Source organism: Nerophis lumbriciformis, linkage group LG29, assembly GCF_033978685.3.
Source record: "Nerophis lumbriciformis linkage group LG29, RoL_Nlum_v2.1, whole genome shotgun sequence".
Lineage (NCBI taxonomy): Eukaryota > Metazoa > Chordata > Actinopteri > Syngnathiformes > Syngnathidae > Nerophis > Nerophis lumbriciformis.
The window spans coordinates 7,555,001-7,579,000 of record NC_084576.2 but is presented as its reverse complement, the minus strand read 5'-3'; the positions used below and the strand labels follow the sequence as shown (position 1 = coordinate 7,579,000).

At 45.0% G+C, this 24,000-nt stretch overlaps 2 protein-coding genes across 12 annotated transcripts in view; both read left to right on the top strand.

Moving 5' to 3' along the window:
• The window catches only part of larp1b (La ribonucleoprotein 1B), a 133,544-nt gene extending 125,667 nt beyond the window's left edge, over window positions 1-7,877 (top strand). For all 11 annotated transcript variants that reach the window (XM_061925106.1, XM_061925105.1, XM_061925101.1 and 8 more), the window contains one exon: window positions 6,783-7,877. In XM_061925106.1, coding sequence (XP_061781090.1) covers window positions 6,783-7,022 — 240 coding nt within the window. In that variant the 3' untranslated portion in view covers window positions 7,023-7,877. The remainder of the gene's footprint in view (window positions 1-6,782) is intronic.
• Window positions 7,878-8,607: 730 nt separating this feature from the next.
• pgrmc2 (progesterone receptor membrane component 2) overlaps window positions 8,608-24,000 on the top strand; it is a 35,694-nt gene continuing 20,301 nt past the window's right edge. The window contains exon 1 of the mRNA XM_061925117.2: window positions 8,608-9,014. Within this exon, the coding sequence (XP_061781101.1) occupies window positions 8,672-9,014 (343 nt within the window). The 5' untranslated portion in view covers window positions 8,608-8,671. The remainder of the gene's footprint in view (window positions 9,015-24,000) is intronic.

Here is a 24,000-nt window from a genome sequence, read left to right as displayed (position 1 = left end):
GTTCAAACTGATAAACATTTTTTTTTGCAAATAATCATTAACTTTAGAATTTGATGCCAGCAACACGCGACAAAGAAGTTGGGAAAGGTGGCAATAAATACTGATAAAGTTGAGGAATGCTCATCAAACACTTATTTGCAACATCCCACAGGTGTGCAGGCTAATTGGGAACAGGTGGGTGCCATGATTGGGTATAAAAACAGCTTCCCAAAAAATGCTCAGTCTTTCACAAGAAAGGATGGGGCGAGGTACACCCCTTTGTCCACAACTGCGTGAGCAAATAGTCAAACAGTTAAAGAACAACATTTCTCAAAGTGCAATTGCAAGAAATTTAGGGACTTCAACATCTACGGTCCATAATATCATAAAAAGGTTCAGAGAATCTGGAGAAATAACTCCACGTAAGCGGCATGGCCGGAAACCAACATTGAATGACCGTGACCTTCGATCCCTCAGACGGCACTGTATCAAAAACCGACATCAATCTCTAAAGGATATCACCACATGGGCTCAGGAACACTTCAGAAAACCACTGTCACTAAATACAGTTGGTCGCTACATCTGTAAGCGCAAGTTAAAGCTCTACTATGCAAAGCGAAAGCCATTTATCAACAACATCCAGAAACGCCGCCGGCTTCTCTGGGCCCGAGATCATCTAAGATGGACTCATGCAAAGTGGAAAAGTGATCTGTGGTCTGACGAGTCCACATTTCAAATTGTTTTTGGAAATATTCAACATCGTGTCATCCGGACCAAAGGGGAAGCAAACCATCCAGATTGTTATCGACGCAAAGTTCAAAATCCAGCATCTGTGATGGTATGGGGGCGCATTACTGCCCAAGGCATGGGTAACTTACATCTGTGAAGGCACCATTAATGCTGAAAGTTACATACAGGTTTTTGAACAACATATGCTGCAATCTAAGCGCCGTCTTTTTCATGGACGCCCCTGCTTATTTCAGCAAGACAATGCCAAGCCACATTCAGCACGTGTTACAACAGCGTGGCTTCGTTAAAAAAAAGAGTGCGGGTACTTTCCTTGCTCGCCTGCAGTCCAGACCTGTCTCCCATCAAAAATGTGTGGCGCATTATGAAGCGTAAAATATGACAGCGGAGACCCCGGAATGTTGAAAGACTGAAGCTCTACATAAAACAAGAATGGGAAAGAATTCCACTTTCAAAGCTTCAACAATTAGTTTCCTCAGTTCCCAATCGTTTATTGAGTGTTGTTAAAAGGAAAGGCCATGTAACACAGTGGTGAACATGCCCTTTCCCAACTACTTTGGCACGTGTTGCAGTCATGAAATTCTAAGTGAATTATTATTTGCAAAAAAAAAAAAAAAGTTTATGAGTTTGAACATCAAATATCTTGTCTTTGTAGTGCATTCAATTGAATATGGGTTGAAAAGGATTTGCAAATCATTGTATTCCGTTTATATTTACATCCAATACAATTTCCCAACTCATATGGAAACGGGGTTTGTATATGCATATATATATATATATATATATATATATATATATATATATATATATATATATACATATGCATATATATGTATATATATATATATATATCCATCCATCCATCTTCTTCCGCTTATCCGAGGTCGGGTCGCGGGGGAAGCAGCCTAAGCAGGGAAGCCCAGACTTCCCTCTCCCCAGCCACTTCGTCCAGCTCTTCCTGTGGGACCCCGAGGCGTTCCCAGGCCAGCCGGGAGACATAGTCTTCCCAACGTGTCCTGGGTCTTCCCCGCGGCCTCCTACCGGTCGGACGTGCCCTAAACACCTCCTTAGGGAGGCGTTCGGGTGGCATCCTGACCAGATGCCCGAACCACCTCATCTGGCTTCTCTCGATGTGGAGGAGCAGTGGCTTTACTTTGAGCTCCCCCCGGATGGCAGAGCTTCTCACCCTATCTCTAAGGGAGAGCCCCGCCACCCGGCGGAGGAAACTCATTTCGGCCGCTTGTACCCGTGATCTTGTCCTTTCGGTCATAACCCAAAGCTCATGACCATAGGTGAGGATGGGAACGTAGATCGACCGGTAAATTGAGAGCTTTGCCTTCCAGCTCAGCTCCTTCTTCACCACATCGGACCGATACAGCGTCCGCATTACTGAAGACGCCGCACCGATCCGCCTGTCGATCTCACGATCCACTCTTCCCTCACTCGTGAACAAGACTCCGAGGTACTTGAACTCCTCCACTTGGGGCAAGATCTCCGTCCCAACCCGGAGATGGCACTCCACCCTTTTCCGGGCGAGAACCATAGAGTCGGACTTGGAGGTGCTGATTCTCATCCCAGTCGCTTCACACTCGGCTGCGAACCGATCCAGTGAGAGCTGAAGATCCTGGCCAGATGAAGCCATCAGGACCACATCATCTGCAAAAAGCAGAGACCTAATCCTGCAGCCACCAAACCAGATCCCCTCAACGCCTTGACTGCGCCTAGAAATTCTGTCCATAAAAGTTATGAACAGAATCGGTGACAAAGGGCAGCCTTGGCGCAGTCCAACCCTCACTGGAAACGTGTCCGACTTACTGCCAGCAATGCGGACCAAGCTCTGGCACTGAGCATACAGGGAGCGGACTGCCACAATCAGACAGTCCGATACCCCATACTCTCTGAGCACTCCCCCAGGATTTCCCGAGGGACACGGTCGAATGCCTTCTCCAAGTCCACAAAACACATGTAGACTGGTTGGGCAAACTCCCATGCACCCTCAAGGACCCTGCCGAGAGTATAGAGCTGGTCCACAGTTCCACGACCAGGACGAAAACCACACTGTTCCTCCTGAATCCGAGGTTCGACTATCCGGCGTAGCCTTCTCTCCAGTACACCTGAATAGACCTTACCGGGAAGGCTGAGGAGTGTGATCCCACGATAGTTAGAGCACACCCTCTGGTTCCCCTTCTTAAAGAGAGGAACCACCACCCCGGTCTGCCAATCCAGAGGTACCTCCCCCGATGTCCACGCGATGCTGCAGAGTCTTGTCAACCAAGACAGCCCCACAGCATCCAGAGCCTTAAGGAACTCCGGGCGGATCTCATCCACCCCTGGGGCCTTGCCACCGAGGAGCTTTTTAACTACCTCAGCAACCTCAGCCCCAGAAATAGGAGAGCCCACCACAGACTCCCCAGGCACTGCTTCCTCATAGGAAGACGTGTTGGTGGGATTGAGGAGGTCTTCGAAGTATTCCCTCCACCGATCCACAACATCCGCAGTCGAGGACAGCAGAACACCATCCTCGCCATACACGGTGTTGATAGTGCACTTCTTCCCCTTCCTGAGGCAGCGGATGGTGGTCCAGAATTGCTTCGAAGCCGTCCGGAAGTCGTTTTCCATGGCTTCCCCGAACTCCTCCCATGTCCGAGTTTTTGCCTCTGCGACCGCTGAAGCCGCACACCGCTTGGCCTGTCGGTACCTGTCCGCTGCCTCAGGAGTCCTATGAGCCAAAAGAACCCGATAGGACTCCTTCTTCAGCTTGACGGCATCCCTCACCGCCGGTGACCACCAACGGGTTCTAGGATTACTGCCACGACAAGCACCAACTACCTTGCGGCCACAGCTCCAATCAGCCGCCTCGACAATAGAGGCGCGGAACATGGTCCATTCGGACTCAATGTCCAGCACCTCCCTCGTGACATGTTCAAAGTTCTTCCGGAGGTGGGAATTGAAACTCTCTCTGACAGGAGACTCTGCCAGACGTTCCCAGCAAACCCTCACAATGCGTTTGGGCTTGCCAGGTCTGTCCGGCATTCTCCCCCACCATCGCAGCCAACTCACCACCAGGTGGTGATCGGTAGAAAGCTCCGCCCCTCTCTTCACCCGAGTGTCCAAAACATGAGGCCGCAAATCCGATGACACAACTACAAAGTCGATCATGGAACTGCGGCCTAGGGTGTCCTGGTGCCAAGTGCACATATGGACACCCTTATGTTTGAACATGGTGTTCGTTATGGACAATCTGTGACGGGCACAAAAGTTCAATAACAAAACACCGCTCGGGTTCAGATCCGAGCAGCCATTCTTCCCAATCACGCCTCTCCAGGTTTCACTGTCGTTGCCAACATGAGCATTGAAGTCCCCCAGTAGAACGAGGGAATCACCCGGGGGAGCACTCTCAAGTACTCCCTCGAGTGAATCCAAAAAGGGTGGGTACTCTGAGCTGCGGTTTGGCGCATAAGCGCAAACCACAGTCAGGACCCGTACCCCCACCCGAAGGAGGAGGGAAGCTACCCTATCGTCCACCGGGTTGAACTCCAACGTACAGGCTCTGAGCCGGGGGGAAACAAGAATTGCCACCCCAGCCCGTCGCCTCTCACTGCCGGCAACGCCAGAGTGGAAGAGAGTCCAGCCCCTCTCGAGAGAACTGGTTCCAGAGCCCTTGCTGTGCGTCGAAGTGAGTCCGACTATATCTAGCCGGAACTTCTCCACCTCGCGCACTAGCTCAGGCTCCTTCCCCCCCAGCGAGGTGACGTTCCACGTCCCAAGAGCTAGCTTCTGTAGCCGAGGATCGGACCGCCAAGTGCCCTGATTTCGGCTGCCGCCCAGCTCACATCACACCCGACCTCTATGACCCCTGCTATGGGTGGTGAGCCCATTGGAGGGGGGACCCACGTTGCCTCTTCGGGCTGTGCCCGGCCGGGCCCCATGGGGACAGGCCCGGCCACCAGGCGCTCGCCATCGTGCCCCACCTCCGGGCCTGGCTCCAGAGGGGGGCCCCGGTGACCCGCGTCCGGGCGAGGGAAATCTGGGTCCTTGGTTTTTATTTTTCATGGAGGTCTTCGAGCTGCTCTTTGTCTGATCCCTCACCTAGGACCAGTTTGTCTTGGGAGACCCTACCAGGGGGCATAAAGCCCCCGGACAACATAGCTCCTAGGATCATTGGGACACGCAAACTCCTCTACCACGTTAAGGTGGCAGCTCAGAGAGGAGATATATATATATATGCATATGGTAAATGAGTTATACTTGTATAGCGCTTTTGTACCTTTTTTTAAGGAACTCAAAGCGCTTGGACACTATTTCCACATTCACCCATTCACACACACTGATGGTGGGAGCTGCCATGCAAGGCGCTAACCAGGACCCATCAGGAGCAAGGGTGAAGTGTCTTGCTCAAGGTCACAACGGACGTGACTAGGATGGTAGAAGGAACCAGGAACCCTCAGGTTGCTGGCACGGCCACTCTCCTAACTGCGCCATGCAGTCCCATGCATATATACATATATATATATATATATATGTATGTATGTATGTGTATATATATATATATATGTGTATGTACATATATAGATATATGCACATATATATATATATATATATATATATATATATATATATATATATATATATATACATATTAGGGCTGCAATATATATTAGGGCTGCAACTAACGATTAATTTTATAATCGATTAATCTGTCGATTATTACTTCGATTAATAATCGGATAAAAGAGACAGACTACATTTCTATCCTATCTTCCTTTTTTATTGAAAAAAAAACAGCATACTGGCGCCATGTTCTTTCAACTTGCCAAATAAAACAAGGAAAATGTTACAAAAATGCACACTTTTGACACCCCTGCTGTAGATAATAAAAAATTAAATGTGATAAATCTATGGATAAAAAGCAGAGCCTGGCGACGCATGCGCGTTTATTACAACTCTCTCGCTCTCTCTGTCTCTCCCCCTCCCTTACTAATAGTGCTGCGTGCACAATTTGTTGTGTTTTTAACCTTCTTAACCCTGAACGTATATTGAAAATACACGCAACCCTAACTCAAAATGCCGGACATTTGAGGCATTTAAGAAACACCGCCCGACAGCCCCGCAAAAGACGACATGTCTGGTGAAAAGAGGACGTATGGTCAGGACCTAGCCCGTTAGCTGCTAGCATGGACATGTCGTCTTTTGCGGGGCTGTCAGGGCGGTGTTTCTTAAATGCCTCATTTTGAGTATTGTTTACACAACGTGCAGTACGCTACTTAATATGTCCGTGTGGAAACTCGTTCGGTACACCTCCGAACAAAAAAAGGAAACCCCTGTACCGAAAGGTTCGATACAAATACACGTATCGTTACACCCCTATTATTTTGATTATTGTTTCTCAACTGTTTGTAAATGTTGCAGTTTATAAATAAAGGTTTAAAAAAATAAAAAAATAAAAAAACATTGCCTCAGCGCATGCGCATAGCATTGATCCAACGAATCGATGACTAAATTAATCGCCAACTATTTTTATAATCGATTTTAATCGATTTAATCGATTAGTTGTTGCAGCCCTCATATATATATATATATATATATATGCATGCATATATATATCCTACATATATTTATTTATATATGTTTATACGTATATGTAAGATATATATATATGTGTATATATATTTATATGCATATATATATATATCTTACATATACGTATAAACATATATAAATAAATATATGTAGGATATATACATGCATGCATATATATACAGTATATATATATATATTTAAAGTATATTCAAGGGTCATTGTTCTGAATCAATCACATTGACCACAGGATGGCAGAAAATATGTAGCATTCAGAGACTGCGGGTATTGAAAATTAATTTAAAAGTACTCCGGTGGAATGCTTAGTTGAACTCATGACGTCTCGCGGGCTAAATTGAAGATGCTGGCGGCTGCATTTGGCCTACGGGCCGTATTTTGGACACCCTTGGTCTCAACTTAATCTTCTAAAGATGATCAGTATGGTGTGACCCAACCTTTGACCCCTGTGTCTGTTGCAGCCCCCTATGGGAGATGAAGGAGGTCGAAGGAGACGCACTTCGTCCTCGGCCGGGGACGAGGGGAGGCGTCGGCGCCATCCTTCCAACACTACCTCAAAGCCTGCTCAGGCCTCCACCAAGGCGCCACAGCAGAACTTGGCCAAAGAAGGAGGAGCCCAGATAGCCGCTGCAGTGCCCGCCCAGGTCAAGAAAGTCGAGCCTAAAGGGGCGAAGAAAGAAATCGGCTCAGCGACCGAATGAAGCCTGCTCCCTTCTGAGGGGTTTGCATTGAACACGTGATGAGTGCGAGGGCAGCAGCAGCGCCGCCTAGTGGTTCACAAGACGGCCCGTGTTGACCTGACATGTTCTGAGCAGCATTTCACTTAAAGCAGCCAGCTTGTTTTAACGTTTACATCAAAATGCATTCCTTGCATTTTCACCCTCACAGGCCAAACTCTTTACCAATCTGCAAGCGACTCGGATTGAGTGACAAGATGGCCACTGTCCTGTGCCTTATACGCGTCTTCCTGGCTTTGAAATTAGGGTCAAGACGTCTTTAAAATTTCCATCACTTTTAATTGAGACAATCAAGTTGACAGTTTGAAGCAGCGCCCACATTTTCAAGTTTTTAATTTACATTTTAACACATTTATCCAAGATGCTTTAAAGTCCAATGTGACATAATTTATTTTTTCATTTTTATTTCTCCATTGATTTGATTAATGACGTCTTAGTCTCTAAGGACTTTTTTAATTTCTGCAGGAATGATGGGTTTGAGCTTGCAAAATAAAACAGAACTACAGTCTATTATCCTTTATTTTCTCAAAGTTTACGTTTTATTATGCTTGAGGCTTGGTGCTTTTAGAGCACTTTAATTGATAAAGTTTCCTTTGTTGCTCAATAGACATAAATTGAGGCTTTAGAGTTGAATGAAAAAATGTAAATAATACTATTAAAAATCGTTTGCTATACAATTATTCTTTTGGTTTTAAGATCGTGATTTATCGGTAGTGTGGTTTTGAGTGTGTTTTAGGATGAAGTTGTGCATGTTAATACTTTGAAATGTACTGTAAAAATGCAACAAAAAAAGAAATAAAATCGATTGTATAAATGTAAATGTGATGACTCGTCAATCTTGAACAGCGGGTTCTTGTGCCTAATGCAAATAGTTTAAACGACACAGCATTAGCATATGTTAATTTTACTTCATTAACTCTGAACGAGACAAAACGAGAAACTCATGTCGATTACTATATTAAGCGTGTGTTTGTTAAAGAGATTTTACAGTACGGATGTAAATGTGATGACTCGTCAATCTTGAACAGCGGGTTCTTGTGCCTAATGCAAATAGTTTTAACGACACAGCATTAGCATATGTTGATTTTACTTCATTAACTCTGAACGAGACAAAACGAGAAACTCATGTCGATTACTATATTTAGCGTGTGTTTGTTAAAGAGATTTTACAGTACGGATGACAAATGAGGACAAACTTAATCAAACCGTAACAGAAATAGGCGGGTGTGATGATGCCTTGATGTACTCCGTAATTCCGAGTACTAAATCCCGAAAGACACGAACAAACAATTTAATTGTTAATTTTACTTAGAAATATACTAATACAACAATGTGTCATAGTTTTGATGTCCAAGTGTTGTACTAATTGCGTCGTGACATTGCTTTTTGTAGTAGGTTATAAAACTGCGATTCCAAGTCAGGAAGAGGTATTTGATTCGGCGAGATATGTATGCATAAATAATTCAGTTGTAGTGCCTCCGTTTAAAATCGAACATGATATTTTACACATTCAGAGAATATACGTATGTCACGCTCTCGTGGCTGTCTTGCTATTTTCCCATAGCCTTGAAGGCAGCATCGGACCAGGGGCGGGTAGACGCTAACCGTGCAGTATGGCGGACGATGGAGACAGTTGGAGCGCTCCACTCAACACCAGCGGCGGCCAGGAGTCGGCAGATGAGTCAGGCGGGCTTGGCCTGGGCGGAATGTTGCTGAATATCGCTGTCATAATCGGCGTGCTGGCGGTGTGCGTGGCGGTTTACCGCCGCTGGGCCAGGCGGCTCGGCTCGGACGCGGCCCAGGGCGACGAGGCCTCGGCGCTTCCCAAGATGAGGAGACGGGATTTCACGTTGGACCAGCTGCGGGACTACGACGGGTTTCAGAACCCTCGCATCCTCATGGCCGTCAACATGAAGGTTTTTGACGTGACTAGCGGCAAGAAGTTCTACGGGAGAGGTAGGTGTGCGTGGGCGCGGTGACAGCCTGACACGTCTCTAGCGTAGGCCCGCTTGTCTTCAACCGACCGGTCGGCGCAAAAAGCTTCGTGAATAGCTCGCTTCGCTCTTTCAGCTTTTGTCTGTTTTGAATTGGAAGCTAACTGCTAACACGACGTCCCTAAGACTCTTAATGCCACATTTATTTATTCGCATGAAGTTTTTGATACTTTGTAGTTTAAGTGGCAACAGCAAAGCTACACTGTAAAGTTTTTAGCGTAGCTAGCATGCTAATCTAGCCTGTTAGCTTATTGACGCTGCTGTTGTCTTACCTTCTGGACCTGATCATATTTGTTTACGCTCACCCTCCTTGGATCCACATTATAAATACAACGTTGTATTATACACACAACTATAAATACAACCTACCCATTTTATCAGACACGTGCAGCTTTAATTTGTAGAGTTGTATGCGCGTCTATGTGGTCATACAGGTTCTGTTATTGCTCAAGATGAACGTATACAGACTTACCAAAGAGAAAAAGAATTTGAATATATCAAACCACAAGCTGAGCACAAGAAGCATTCCAAAGAATTCCAGGACGCCTCGCAGGACTTTAAAATGTTGTGGTGAAGGGAAGATCGAGAAGAAACCAAAACAAACTGTAATATACTGTAGACGTTTTATCTTGATGCCTTATAATTAGAGAGCGACCGATATTTTTTTCCCCAGGGCTAGTACAGAATATTAGTAGTGAATGAGGCCGAAAACCGATATTTGGCGCCGATATTGGTTTGATCTAGGCTAGCGGCTGGTGCCAATACCTCAGTAGGCTTCATCGGTTCGTGCTCATAGACTTCGATTGGTCAGATCTTGTCTTAGACTTAGATTGGTCAGATCTTGTCTTAGACTTAGATTGGTCAGATCTAGTCTTAGACTTAGATTGGTCAGATCTAGTCTTAGACTTAGATTGGTTAGATCTAGTCTTAGACTTAGATTGGTCAGATCTAGTCTTAGACTTAGATTGGTCAGATCTAGTCAATCAATCAATCAATCAATGTTTATTTATATAGCCCTAAATCACAAGTGTCTCAAAGGGCTGCACAAGCCACAACGACATCCTCGGTATAGCCCACATAAGGGCAAGGAAAAACTCACCCCAGTGGGACGTCGATGTGAATGACTATGAGAAACCTTGGAGAGGACCGCATATGTGGGTAACCCCCCCCCCCCCCTCTAGGGAGACCGAATGCAATGGATGTCGAGTGGGTCTAACATAATATTGTGAGAGTCCAGTCCATAGTGGATCCAGTATAACAGTAAGAGTACAGTCCACAGTGGGGTCAGCAGGAAACCATCCCGAGCGGAGACGGGTCAGCAGCGCAGAGATGTTCCCAACCGATATACAGGCGAGCGGTCCACCCCGGGTCCCGACCCCGGACAGCCAGCACCCCATCCATGGCCACCGGATCTGTGTGTCTCCCCTTCCACAAGGGATAGGGGGGAGCAGAGGAGAAAAGAAAAGAAACGGCAGATCAACCGGTCTAAAAAAGGGGGGCTATTCAAAGGCTAGAGTATACAAATGAGTTTTGAGATGGGACTTAAATGTTTCTACTGAGGTAGCATCTCTAACTGTTACCGGGAGGGCATTCCATAGTGCTGGAGCCCGAATAGAAAACGCTCTACAGCCCGCAGACTTTTTTTGGGCTCTGGGAATCACTAATAAGCCGGAGTTCTTTGAACGCAGATTTCTTGCCGGGACATATGGTACAATACAATCGGCAAGATAGGCTGGAGCTAGACCGTGTAGTATTTTATACGTAAGTAGTAAAACCTTAAAGTCGCATCTTAAGTGCACAGGAAGCCAGTGCAGGTGAGCCAGTATAGGCGTAATATGATCAAACTTTCTTGTTCTTGTCAAAAGTCTAGCAGCCGCATTTTGTACCAACTGTAATCTTTTAATGCTAGACATAGGGAGACCCGAAAATAATACGTTACAGTAATCGAGACGAGACGTAACGAACGCATGAATAATGATCTCAGCGTCGCTAGTGGACAAAATGGAACGAATTTTAGCGATATTACGGAGATGAAAGAAGGCCGTTTTAGTAACACTCTTAATGTGTGACTCAAAGGAGAGAGTTGGGTCGAAGATAATACCCAGATTCTTTACTGAGTCGCTTTGTGTAATTGTTTGGTTGTCAAATGTTAAGGTGGCATTATCAAATAAATGTCGGTGTTTAGCAGGACCAATAATCAGCATTTCCGTTTTCTTAGTGTTGAGTTGCAAGAAGTTAGCGGACATCCATTGTTTAATTTCATTAAGACACGCCTCCAGCTGACTACAATCCGGCGTGTTGGTCAGCTTTAGGGGCATGTAGAGTTGGGTGTCATCAGCATAGCAATGAAAGCTAACACCGTATTTGCGTATGATGTCGCCTAGCGGCAGCATGTAAATACTAAAGAGTGCAGGGCCAAGAACCGAACCTTGGGGGACTCCGCACGTTACCTTAACATAGTCCGAGGTCACATTGTTATGGGAGACGCACTGCATCCTGTCAGTAAGATAAGAGTTAAACCACGACAAGGCTAAGTCTGACATACCAATACGTGTTTTGATACGCTCTAATAAAATGTTATGATCGACGGTATCGAAAGCAGCGCTAAGATCAAGAAGCAGCAACATAGATGACGCATCAGAATCCATCGTTAGCAGTAGATCATTAGTCATTTTTGCGAGGGCTGTCTCCGTAGAGTGATTTGCCTTGAAACCGGATTGAAAAGGTTCACAGAGATTGTTAGACATTAAGTGTTCATTTAGCTGCTGTGCGACAATTTTTTCGAGGATTTTCGAGTCTTACACTTAGATTGGTCAGATCAGGCTAGTTCATGTTTATGGACTTAGACCAATCTAAGTCTATGAACATGAACTGATGAAGCCTACTCACATGAGAGGCTCAACGTATTTCTAAGACAAACCAAACAGTCCATCTGCAATCGATTGAATGCCCTGAGATTACGATGACCTGGATCAGGGGTGTCAAACTCAAATACAGAGTGGGCCAAAATTTAAAACTGAACAAAGCCGCGGGCCAAGGTTGAACAAATTAACCTTTTAATAGGGACCCAAACAAGTTTTGCATTGAATATTGAACAAGCAAGGCTTATATAACTTTATAGTGACATGCAAAATCAAGTTTCAAATAATAATAATCCATCCATTTTCTACCGCTTATTCCCTTCGGGGTCGCGGGGGTGCTGGAGCATATCTCAGCTACAATCGGGCGGAAGGCGGGGTACACCCTGGACAAGTCGCCACCTCATCGCAGGGCCAACACAGATAGACAGACAACATTCACACTCACATTCACACACTAGGGCCAATTTAGTGTTGCCAATCAACCTATCCCCAGGTGCATGTCTTTGGAGGTGGGAGGAAGCCGGAGTACCCGGAGGGAACCCACGCAGTCACGGGGAGAACATAATAATAATTCAAAAATATCAAAGGCATATCAAATACAATTTAAATAAAAATTGAATGCCTCTTTTCTATTTGCAGCCTTCTGAGGTAAATATCAACATTAACTTTTTCCACAGGCTAATAAATTTGAAAATAAAATAACAATGAATAAACCAACCAATGAGGACTTTTAACTGCTCAGTTTGCAACACTGATCTAATCTGATGTGCCCAAGCCAGATACTTGCCAGCTTTTCTTGGATGCTAGTTCATTAATGTCGGGGCTCAGGCTTTGAGCTGAGGCAACCTTCATTATCGAACGAAGGTGTTCATCAGTCATTATATCTCGTAGCCCACCCGGACTACAGTCTTGGGGGCGTGCCTTAAAGACAGTGTCTTTAAGGCACTGTTAAAACAGCGGACGTGACGACGCTACAATATACACCCCCGTTCCCCCCCCCCCCCACCTTGTAGCTCCCGGAAGAGTTAGTGCTGCAAAGGGTTCTGAGTATTTGTTCTGTTGTGTTTATGTTGTGTTACGGTGCGGATGTTCTCCCGAAATGTGTTTGTCATTCTTGTTTGGTGTGGGTTCACAGTGTGGCGTATATTTCTAACAAAACTTAAAGTTGTTCATACGGCAACCCTCAGTGTAAATTGTATCGCTGTTGATCATTCATTTTAGTGTGCGTGCAGAAGCGGCACATATTATGTGACTGGGCCAGCACACGTTGGACTAGATGAAAAGCGGATGTGACGATTTCCGGGACGGGCGCTGAAATCTGGTACTCTCCCGGGAGGGTTGGCAAGTATGAGAATTAGCGGTGAATGCGGTGATACCGCGGCACCGCCGCTGAATATAATCGGCTGGCCAGCTCTAGTGTTAATTCGATATCGCCTCAAGGGCCAAGTGAAATTACACGGCGGGCCAGAGTTTGACACCCATGACCTGGATGAATGACAACATTCATCGACATTGACAGTACAAGTAACATATTACCATCAAAAGTTAGAATGATACAATGTCCAACACTTTGTTGAAGTGACTGAAGCATGGGAGTTTAAAAAAACTAACAAAAAGTGCCAAGACTTCCATGGCACTGTAGCATCTAGGGCTGCATGATTATAATGGCGAATTTTCTCTCCAAGATTGCAATTCAATTTGCGATTTTGATATTTTATACATAAAAATGCATAAAATAGGGAAAATAATGAGTGAAGGAAGACATGTTACTTCTAGACTACCAATCAACATATTGATTGAGACTTTTATTAGTAGGTTGCACAGTGAAGTACATATTCCGTACAATTGACCACTAAATGGTAACACCCGAATACGTTTTTCAACTTGTTTAAGTTGGGGTCCACTTAAATTGATTCATGATACAGATATATACTATCATATATACTATCATCATAATACAGTCATCACACAAGATCATCATCAGGGTGTATACATTGAATTATTTACATTTATTACAATTCGGGGTGTGGAGGGGGGGGGGGGGGGCGGTTAGGTTTGGTTGTTATTATCAGTCATCAACAATTGAGAACAGAGAAATGGATATTGAAACAGTGTAGGTCTGACTTGGTAGGATATGTACAGCAAGTAGTGGACATAGAGAGAGAGAGAGAGATCAGAAGGTATAAGAAAAATATCTGCATTTGATTGTTTACATTAGATTATTAACAACAATCCGGAGAGGGTGTTAGTTTAGGGTTGAAGTTGCCTGGAGGTGTACTTTTAGTGCGGATTTGAAGGAGGATAAAGATGCCCTTTCTTTTATACCTGTTGGGAGCGCATTCCACATTGATGTGGCATAGAAAGAGAATGAGTTAAGACCTTTGTTAGATCGGAATCTGGGTTTAACGTGGTTAGTAGAGCTCCCCCTGGTGTTGTGGTTATGGCGGTCATTTACGTTAAGGAAGTAGTTTGACATGTACTTCGGTATCAGGGAGGTGTAGCGGATTTTATAGACTAGGCTCAGTGCAAGTTGTTTTACTCTGTCCTCCACCCTGAGCCAGCCCACTTTGGAGAAGTGGGTAGGAGTGAGGTGTGATCTGGGGTGGAGGTCTAGAAGTAATCCGACTAGCTTGTGCTGGGATGTTTGGAGTCTAGATTTGAGGGTTTTGGAGGTGCTACGGTACCAGGAGGTGCATGCGTAATCGAAAAAGGGTTGAACGAGAGTTCCCGCCAGAATCTTAATGGTGCTTTTGTTGACCAGAGAGGAAATTCTGTAGAGAAGTCTCGTTCGACTGTTGACTTTTTTGATTACCTTGGTTGTCATTTTATCACAGGAAAGATTAGCCTCTAGAATGGAACCTAGGTAGGTGACCTCATCTTTCCTGGTGACAACAATGTCACCCACTTTTATAGTGAAGTCTTTGACTTTCTTAAGGTTTATGTGGGACCCAAACAGGATGGATTCTGTTTTACCCAAGTGTATGGATTATTGTCTCAAGGTGTCACACATTAAAACAATATGCAATCATTTACTTTCAAAAATATTTGGCTTTATGCAGACAGACTCAGAGCTTTTGTCCACGCCATATTCTTAAACTGAAGAAATAACCGATAAAAACTATAAAGTGTTTATAATGTAATCATAACATATAATAATGCAAGTAACCATTTAAAAGATGGAATCTTTTATTTGTCATTACTGTTGACTTGTTTACCATTGTACTGTAATTGGAAGGTAAATAACTTTCTCATAAATAAATAAACAAACTAAAAATAAAATTGACTAATTTCTGTAAGCAGAAATTTACCCTAAATAGATATTGAACATCTTAAAGTGCTTTTTTTCCCAGTTGAAATAACAAGGTCAGAGGATGTCTTTTTGTTTGTTGCCATCCCGTGATCACGGCATTTTCGCTCAATCGTCCGTGTTGATGGGCTCAATTTGCTCATCCGATTTTGAAACTGAACTATTCCCACAACGGCTTTGTAATCATGTTTTTTTCCTCCTAATTTGTGTTACTTTCCAGCATTTCTCACTGGCGCGCCGCAAAGCCCTCTGTACTGTGAGAGTGTGTAGCTGGCGCCCCTCTCTCGTCTCCGCTTAGACCAAAGATTGTGAATGACTGAAAGAGTGGTCACTCAGTTCAGTTGATTCTACTGTTGAATAAACGCACTCAGGTGCTGAGAGCGATGCACACAGTAAGGAGTCTTTCTTACTGTTTGAAGCGAGAAACGAACAAACGCAAGGCTCAACAATTCTGGTTTGCGAACATGGCTATCACTCATATGTTGGTCACGGTGGAGGAGGAAAAAAACTGCCTCTTGCGGTTATTTACCGCACTAATAAATAAAAATGTGATGTTTATCTGTAAATAACATATAAATAATAAATGTCAGTGATTATCTGTAAATAACAATATATAAATAATACATGTCAGTGTTTATCTCACGCCGACAACACAAACACACTTTAGCGTTAGCTTGCTAGCATTAGCATTTGGTTCACTCAGGTTGAGGCTAATAACTACACAAATGGAGTGTCACTAACTACTTTTACTACATGTTATGAAGTGAATAGTTAATACCTAATTAGGGATGTCCCGATCCAGGTTTTTGCACTTCCGATCCGATACCGATGTTGTTTTTGCACTTCCGATTCGATACCGATACTGACCGATACTGGCCTATATGAGCATGTATTAAAGTTTAAAGTTATTTAGCCTACTTAGTTGTCAGAATCATGTTGAAAAGGGTTTTAGTACTCTTGATAACAACTAGCCAGCTGAATTAGGGGAGTTTGAATAATACACAATGGTTGGTAACAAGAAACTGACCTGTTTATTCAAGGATAAACACAAAATAGACAAAATTATACATGACAAACAGAAATGGCATCATTGAACTAGAGCTGGGCGATATGGCCTTTTTTTAATATTGCGATATTTTAAGGCCATATTGCGATACACGATATATCTCGATATTTTGCCTTAGCCTTGAATGAACACTTGATGCATATAATCACAGCAGTATGATGATTCTATGTGTCTACTAGAGATGCGTGGATAGGCAATTATTTCATCCGCAACCGCATCAGAAAGTCGTCAACCATCCGCAATCCACCCGATCTAACATTTGATCAGAACCGCATCCGCCCGTTGTTATATATCTAATATAGACGATGCAAGGCATTAGTGAGGTTATAAAGCTTTTGCCTGTTAAAGAAAGGAGACTGATCCAATGCAGCACAGACATTCGCGTGCCACGCTGTCACGACCCAGACGCACACCAGTGCGCAATCATATGGGAGCCGCGCTGAGCGCACCTCCAAGCGCGTCTCGCTGCCGGCGACGGCCGGGTATGGGCCCGACGCTCCAGCGCCATCCATTTTCAGGGCTAGTTGATTCGGCAGGTGGGTTGTTACACACTCCTTAGCGGGTTCCAACTTCCATGGCCACCGTCCTAGCTGCTGTCTATATCAACCAGGGTGAGCCCCACCCCTTTCGTGAGCGCACTGCGCGCGGAGTGACCCCTGTTACGCGCCCCCGGCAACAGGGGTGGCGGGCAGGTAAGCTGCGCGGGCGGAGCGCACAGAGTGACCCCTGTTACGAGCCCCTGGCCACGGGGGTGGCGGGCAGGTAAGCTGCTTACCTGCTGCGCGTGACGCCGGCCGCGGCGAAGGCGGACGAGGCGGGGTGTCGGCGCGGTGGTGACCCTGGACGTGCGTCGGGCCCTTCTCGCGGATCGCCTCAGCTACGGCTCCCGGTGGGGCCCTCTCGGGGGAAGGGGCCTCGGTCCCGGACCCCGGCGAGGCGTCACTTCTACGCTCCGTAAAAGTGTCCATCTCTTTTTTTTTTTTTCTTCTGTTGTGGCATATGCTGCAGGTGCCTGCTCGTTTTTCGTATGTGGGTAACAACATTTAACTATGTATATATATTTCCGAATTGGTTTAACTGCCACCCGCCTGAATCTATTTAAAATCTAATTTTTTTTTTAACCACCCGACCCGACCCGCGGATAAAATCTAATTTTTTTAAATTTCATCCGCCCGATCCGCGGATAATCCGCGGACTCCGCGGTTGTGCCCGCAAACCGCGCATCTCTAGTGTCTACATTAAAACATTCTTCTTCATACTGCATTAATATATGCTACTTTTAAACTTTCATGCAGAGAAGGAAATCACAACTAAAAAAAATCACAATTTTTTTTCATACGGTGTTGATGTAGAAATGTTTGCCTCGGCATTTTGATGGTGGGGGTGTGGCACCGAATGGAGATAAGCGTCTCGACAGACGTTACAATATTTGAACAATGTCCGTGTGTCGAAAATTGTTATGTGCTTATTTTGTTATTTGATTTTGTGCGTGGCATAGATTTGTCGTGCGCAGAGGACGCTTGAGCAGTGCGCAATTGCACAGGCGCGCACCTTAGAGGGAAGGTTGCTCGCACGGCTGCGCTAGCATCACAGCTAACGTTAGCCATGCTGCTACCTCTCTGCTCGGGGAGGACGTATACGTATGTGACGTATGACGTGACAGTATGTGACGTGTGTAAGAAGGTGCGCTTGTCTGTCTGTGAGAAGGAGACACAGGAAAGAGTGAGAAGAGCCTGTCGTGTAATGCCAGCAGCTAAAAGGAACTGCGTGCGAATCCACAGACCTGTGGATGTGTTGAAGGTGTGCTGTAAAATGCGGAACGGAAATTAGGGAGCAGCAGAAAAGTGGAATGTATTATTTAAATCGGTGCTTTGGAAAACACGGACCGGAGTTTTTTTTAAACTGGATCTGGATCGGCATTTTTTCATGCCTTGCCGATACGCATTTTTTTTGCAAATATCGGCGGCCGATCCGATCCAAATATCGGATCGGGACATCCCTATACCTAATGTTATTAACCTTCGTACCTTTACTGCCTTCTTTATTTCACATTTATCCAACAAAGTCTAGTAAGCAGCTGAGGTCGTTGCTTTGAGTCCGGCTTCATATTCCTCTGTAAATACGTTTAAAAGAGTCTGTCTACTTCTCAAAGCTTTGCGTGACGAAATTAAGTTTGTAAAAATAATAAACAACAATAAACTCATGTAGTTTAAAGACTGTGACTGAGTGAAAACACTGCGAGATAGTTCCACTGATCAGTGTTCTTCAGCACACAAAAGTTCCTGCATTTCGAAAGCTCCTTTTGTTCTTTTTTCTCTCCGTTGTCAAGTATTTCATGATAGAAATACACAAGAAATAAGAAATAAACAAGCCGTTTAGCATTCTTTAATGGTGCTGTGTGTGAGGTGGCGACTTGTCCAGGGTGTACCCCGCCTTCCGCCCGATTGTAGCTGAGATAGGCTCCAGCGCCCCCCGCGACCCCGAAGGGAATAAGCGGTAGAAAATGGATGGATGGATGTGTTCGAAAAACAAGTTTTAGGAACGCCCCCAACTGTGTTCAACCAATCAGCGTGCGACGGCACAGCCCGCCCCCAATAAGATTCCAGGAATTTTCCAAAAGTCCCACCTCACTGGCAGGAACGCCGCAAAGTTCCTGAAGAGCTCAATTTACCCGAGTAGTTTTTGGTGGAAACACAGAGGGTACTTTATTTAAAACTTAATGCGGTGTAAAAGGACCTAATCTCTACACTTTTCTCTCTACTGTGTGCTTGAGAATTGGGAGCCTGCAAAAGACCTTGCTTTTGATTGGTTCTGACTAGAGGCGGGGGAAATAATCGATTTTTAGATGCATCGCAATAAAGTTAAAGTACCAATGATTGTCACACACGCACTAGGTGTGGTGAAATGTGTCTTCTGCATTTGACCCATCCCCTTGGGAGGTGAGGGGAGCAGTGAGCAGCAGCTTTGGCTGCGCACGGGAATCATTTTGGTGATTTAACCCCTAATTCCAACCCTTGATGCTGAGTGCCAAGCGGGGAGGAAATGGGTCCCATTTTTATAGTCTTTGGTATGAATTGGTATGACAATTCATATATGTAAGATTGTAAAATTGATTAGTAAACATCAATAATCGATAATCTATTTATTGTAAATAAATTAGTTTCCAAATTTGGCTGACTGCAGTGAGCGACCTCACTGAGAGATCAGACCAGCTCCTTTATTAAAGGGCACTTACTGTACGTTGCAGTTTTGCACACGTCTATGAATTTCATGAATGTGATGGGAATTTTTTATTATAAATGCACTGTTTTTAAACGTTGCCACTAATAAACGCTTATTTAGTGAAACAAAAAGAAATGTAAAACTACAACAATATACATAAACCAGAAAATTCCCGCAGAAATTTTGATGGGCCTGCTATCTGTGCCCTGGACCTCTGGCCAGGGGTCGGTGGAAGCCGCCATACGTACATTTAAGATGGTGCAGAGTGTCCGAATCCGTGAGTTTTAGGTGTAACTGTACAAAATGAGCTACAGAGCTGGCCTAAAACGTTAGCATGTGTGCTAACGGTAGCATGCTAACAGTTAGCTTGTTTTATAGACGAATTAGGAGCCTTTGTAACCCGTTTGTTTACTTACTACTAAAATACAGGTCTTTTAGTATGTTCACTATGATATTTAATGCCAAAATTGTTCTCTGATTGCAATAAAAAACATATGTTTAATGTATCATAAGATTTTCTGGTAAAATAAAGCCAATAATGACATTTTTTGTGGTCCCCTTTATTTTGAAAAGTATGGAAATACATATTGGTACCGGTACCAAAATATTGGTATCGGCACAACACAAGACCAAACTATACAAAAATGCTCTGATAAAGTGACATTATATTAAACAATTTAACATGTACACATTTGAAAAGGTATTCATTAGAGGAATGGTGTTTGAATTTTGGACAAAAGAACAAGTAGGATTAACATTTAAACAGATGCTAACATGTTCTCACGTGTTTGAATAAACTATTTATTTTGCATGTCAAATATATACAGTCCTTTTTGGACTATAAAATGCTTCCATTTTCTCAAAAATGGACAGTGCGCCTAATGTAGTATAACGAAGCAATTTTATTTGTTACATGGTGTAATAGTAAGTGTGACCAGTATATGGCAGTAACACATAAGAGAGGACTGCAGGTTGACTGACACTTGTTCAGAGCGAGCAAGTGTATCCGTAAGCAAGCAACACTACAACTTTGATGTTCCATTGAGAATACAGAACATTACACACGGCACTCAAATATCTGTCAAAATGTTTTAGTATGACTTTGGTAAGCTATAAAGCCGCACCGCTTGATGAAACGCGGAGCATTACTACGGCTACCATAGTCAGACGTACTGTGCTTCAACATACAGGTATTATTATGGTGTGTGCATAACAACCCCAAAATCGCACCTATTAGGAAACATTACCTGGCGTTTTGTATCGAAATATTATGCAAAACCAACTTTGGTACCTGCTGATGTGTATTTGGCATCTGCGTAAGTCCTGAAAATTTGCGCGTCCGTGCCGTAGTCAATAAGCTGCTTGTTCTTGTTGTGGGGCATTCATCCTCCACTATTGCTATTTCTAATATAAAGTAGCATAAAGTTCTAACTTATATCTGTCAGTACACTCGCTGTGGAAGCGCAAAACACTGTCGGTACAACAAAAATGACATGGAGAAGACGATGTCGAAGTGGAGCCATGTAAATAAGATCACCCACAAAACTGTGCATACTGAAGAGACGGCCAGAAAGCGGCTTGAAGATGGTCTGTAAAACATAATTTATGTAACATTTTGACCAAAGAACCACCATTCAATGTTATGGAGACCACAAGGAAGGGTTTTACATGTAGTCTCTCCGTTTGGAGAGACTGGAGGAGATGCGGTTGAAGAGACAGGACTGCGGAGCTGGTGCTGAGCGCCGGGACGGACAGGCTTCACAGTGTCTTGGCTGAATGAGCAGGTATCGGACACCTCGGTCTCCTTAGACGCATCCTTGCTCATCCATGCGGACGGGACGCTGGCTGTGAGTTGGTGGGCGGCCGAGAGTGGAGTCGGCTCTCTTGGTTGCTTTGTTGGGCCTGCTCCTGTCTCTGGCCATGCTCCCTCCACCCCAACAGACGATGGCGTAGAACACCGCAGAGGCCACCACAGTGTATATGTTTCTTTTACTTTTTATTCGTAGCTGTATGTAGAAGTGGCTGGTTGCATCAGCTCTGCTCTTTTTAATGTCTTTAATGTCCTTTGTGTTCTTTGATGTTTGATGTTTCCCTCTTACACACATGTAAGAGGGATGTGTGCTATGGCTATGAATTGTTTTTTCCCTTGGCCTCAGTCTGGACCCCCTCTCCAGGGGCCCAGGCTTAAACCATTTTTTTTTTTCTCACCCCCCAAACCATCCACCCCTCCATTGTTTACCTGTATCTCACTTTTTTTGTAAGGGGCGCCGTAAGTTGGCAGACCCGTCAGCGATCCTGTTCTGTCTCCCTGTAATGTTTGTCTGATCTTGAATGGGATTGTGCTGAAAATTTTAATTTCCCCTAGGGGATTAATAAAGTATTTCTGATCTGATCTGAAAGAAATCATAATATAATGCACTTTTTTGGGGGGCTTTTACTTTGTTTTTAGCTTGTTTGTTGCCTTAAATATGCATGATGATTTCTGATAATGTTGTATCATTGATGTATTACTATTGTAAAATGCTATGGAACCAGAACACTGCCAGCAAGGTTTGGTATGGATGAAAAATATGACACTGCAGGGTTTCCCCCAGCTTGCCAATATCCTTGTGGCGGTGGGGGCGTGGTCAATATGACGTCATCATATAATGATGCATATATTTTTTATTTTTAAAAAAAACTCCAAAATGTACTTTAAAATCAAATCTGTGTTATTCGTAATTAGTATTAACACAGTTTTTCTTATTATAGCATTTTGCTCTGTTTTTATAATTATTATTATTGTACAATGTAACAGGCTGTATCCCAGTGCTTGTCTTTCAATGAGGGGAAGCTAATATTCTGCTATTGTCTTAACATGATTACAGTCTGCAATAACAGATAAAATATATTAAGGCTGTGAATCTTTGGGCACCACATGATCCGATCCGATTTTTGGGTCAAACTGTTTGATTCAGGGGCTCCAAAGCATGCATATATATATATATATATCCATCCATCCATCTTCTTCCGCTTATCCGAGGTCGGGTCGCGGGGGCAGCAGCCTAAGCAGGGAAGCCCAGACTTCCCTCTCCCCAGCCACTTCGTCCAGCTCTTCCTGTGGGACCCCGAGGCGTTCCCAGGCCAGCCGGGAGACATAGTCTTCCCAACGTGTCCTGGGTCTTCCCCGCGGCCTCCTACCGGTCGGACGTGCCCTAAACACCTCCCTAGGGAGGCGTTCGGGTGGCATCCTGACCAGATGCCCGAACCACCTCATCTGGCTCCTCTCGATGTGGAGGAGCAGCGGCTTTACTTTGAGCTCCTCCCGGATGGCAGAGCTTCTCACCCTATCTCTAAGGGAGAGACCCGCCACCCGGCGGAGGAAACTCATTTCGGCCGCTTGTACCCGTGATCTTGTCCTTTCGGTCATAACCCAAAGCTCATGACCATAGGTGAGGATGGGAGCGTAGATCGACCGGTAAATTGAGAGCTTTGCCTTCCGGCTCAGCTCCTTCTTCACCACAACGGATCGATACAGCGTCCGCATTACTGAAGACGCCGCACCGATCCGCCTGTTGATCTCACGATCCACTCTTCCCTCACTCGTGAACAAGACTCCGAGGTACTTGAACTCCTCCACTTGGGGCAAGATCTCCTCCCCAACCCGGAGATGGCACTCCACCCTTTTCCGGGCGAGAGCCATGGACTCGGACTTGGAGGTGCTGATTCTCATCCCAGTCGCTTCACACTCAGCTGCGAACCGATCCAGTGAGAGCTGAAGATCCTGGCCAGATGAAGCCATCAGGACCACATCATCTGCAAAAAGCAGAGACCTAATCCTGCAGCCACCAAACCAGATACCCTCAACGCCATGACTGCGCCTAGAAATTCTGTCCATAAAAGTTATGAACAGAATCGGTGACAAAGGGCAGCCTTGGCGGAGTACAACCCTCACTGGAAACGTGTCCGACTTACTACCGGCAATGCGGACCAAGCTCTGGCACTGATCATACAGGGAGCGGACTGCCACAATCAGACAGTCCGATACCCCGTACTCTCTGAGCACTCCCCACAGGACTTCCCGAGGGACACGGTCGAATGCCTTCTCCAAGTCCACAAAACACATGTAGACTGGTTGGGCAAACTCCCATGCACCCTCAAGGACCCTGCCGAGAGTATAGAGCTGGTCCACAGTTCCACGACCAGGACGAAAACCACACTGTTCCTCCTGAATCCGAGGTTCGACTATCTGGCGTAGCCTCCTCTCCAGTACACCTGAATAGACCTTACCGGGAAGGCTGAGGAGTGTGATCCCACGATAGTTAGAACACACCCTCCGGTTCCCCTTCTTAAAGAGAGGAACCACCACCCCGGTCTGCCAATCCAGTGGTACCGCCCCCGATGTCCACGCGATGCTGCAGAGTCTTGTCAACCAAGACAGCCCCACAGCATCCAGAGCCTTAAGGAACTCCGGGCGCATCTCATCTACCCCCGGGGCCTTGCCACCGAGGAG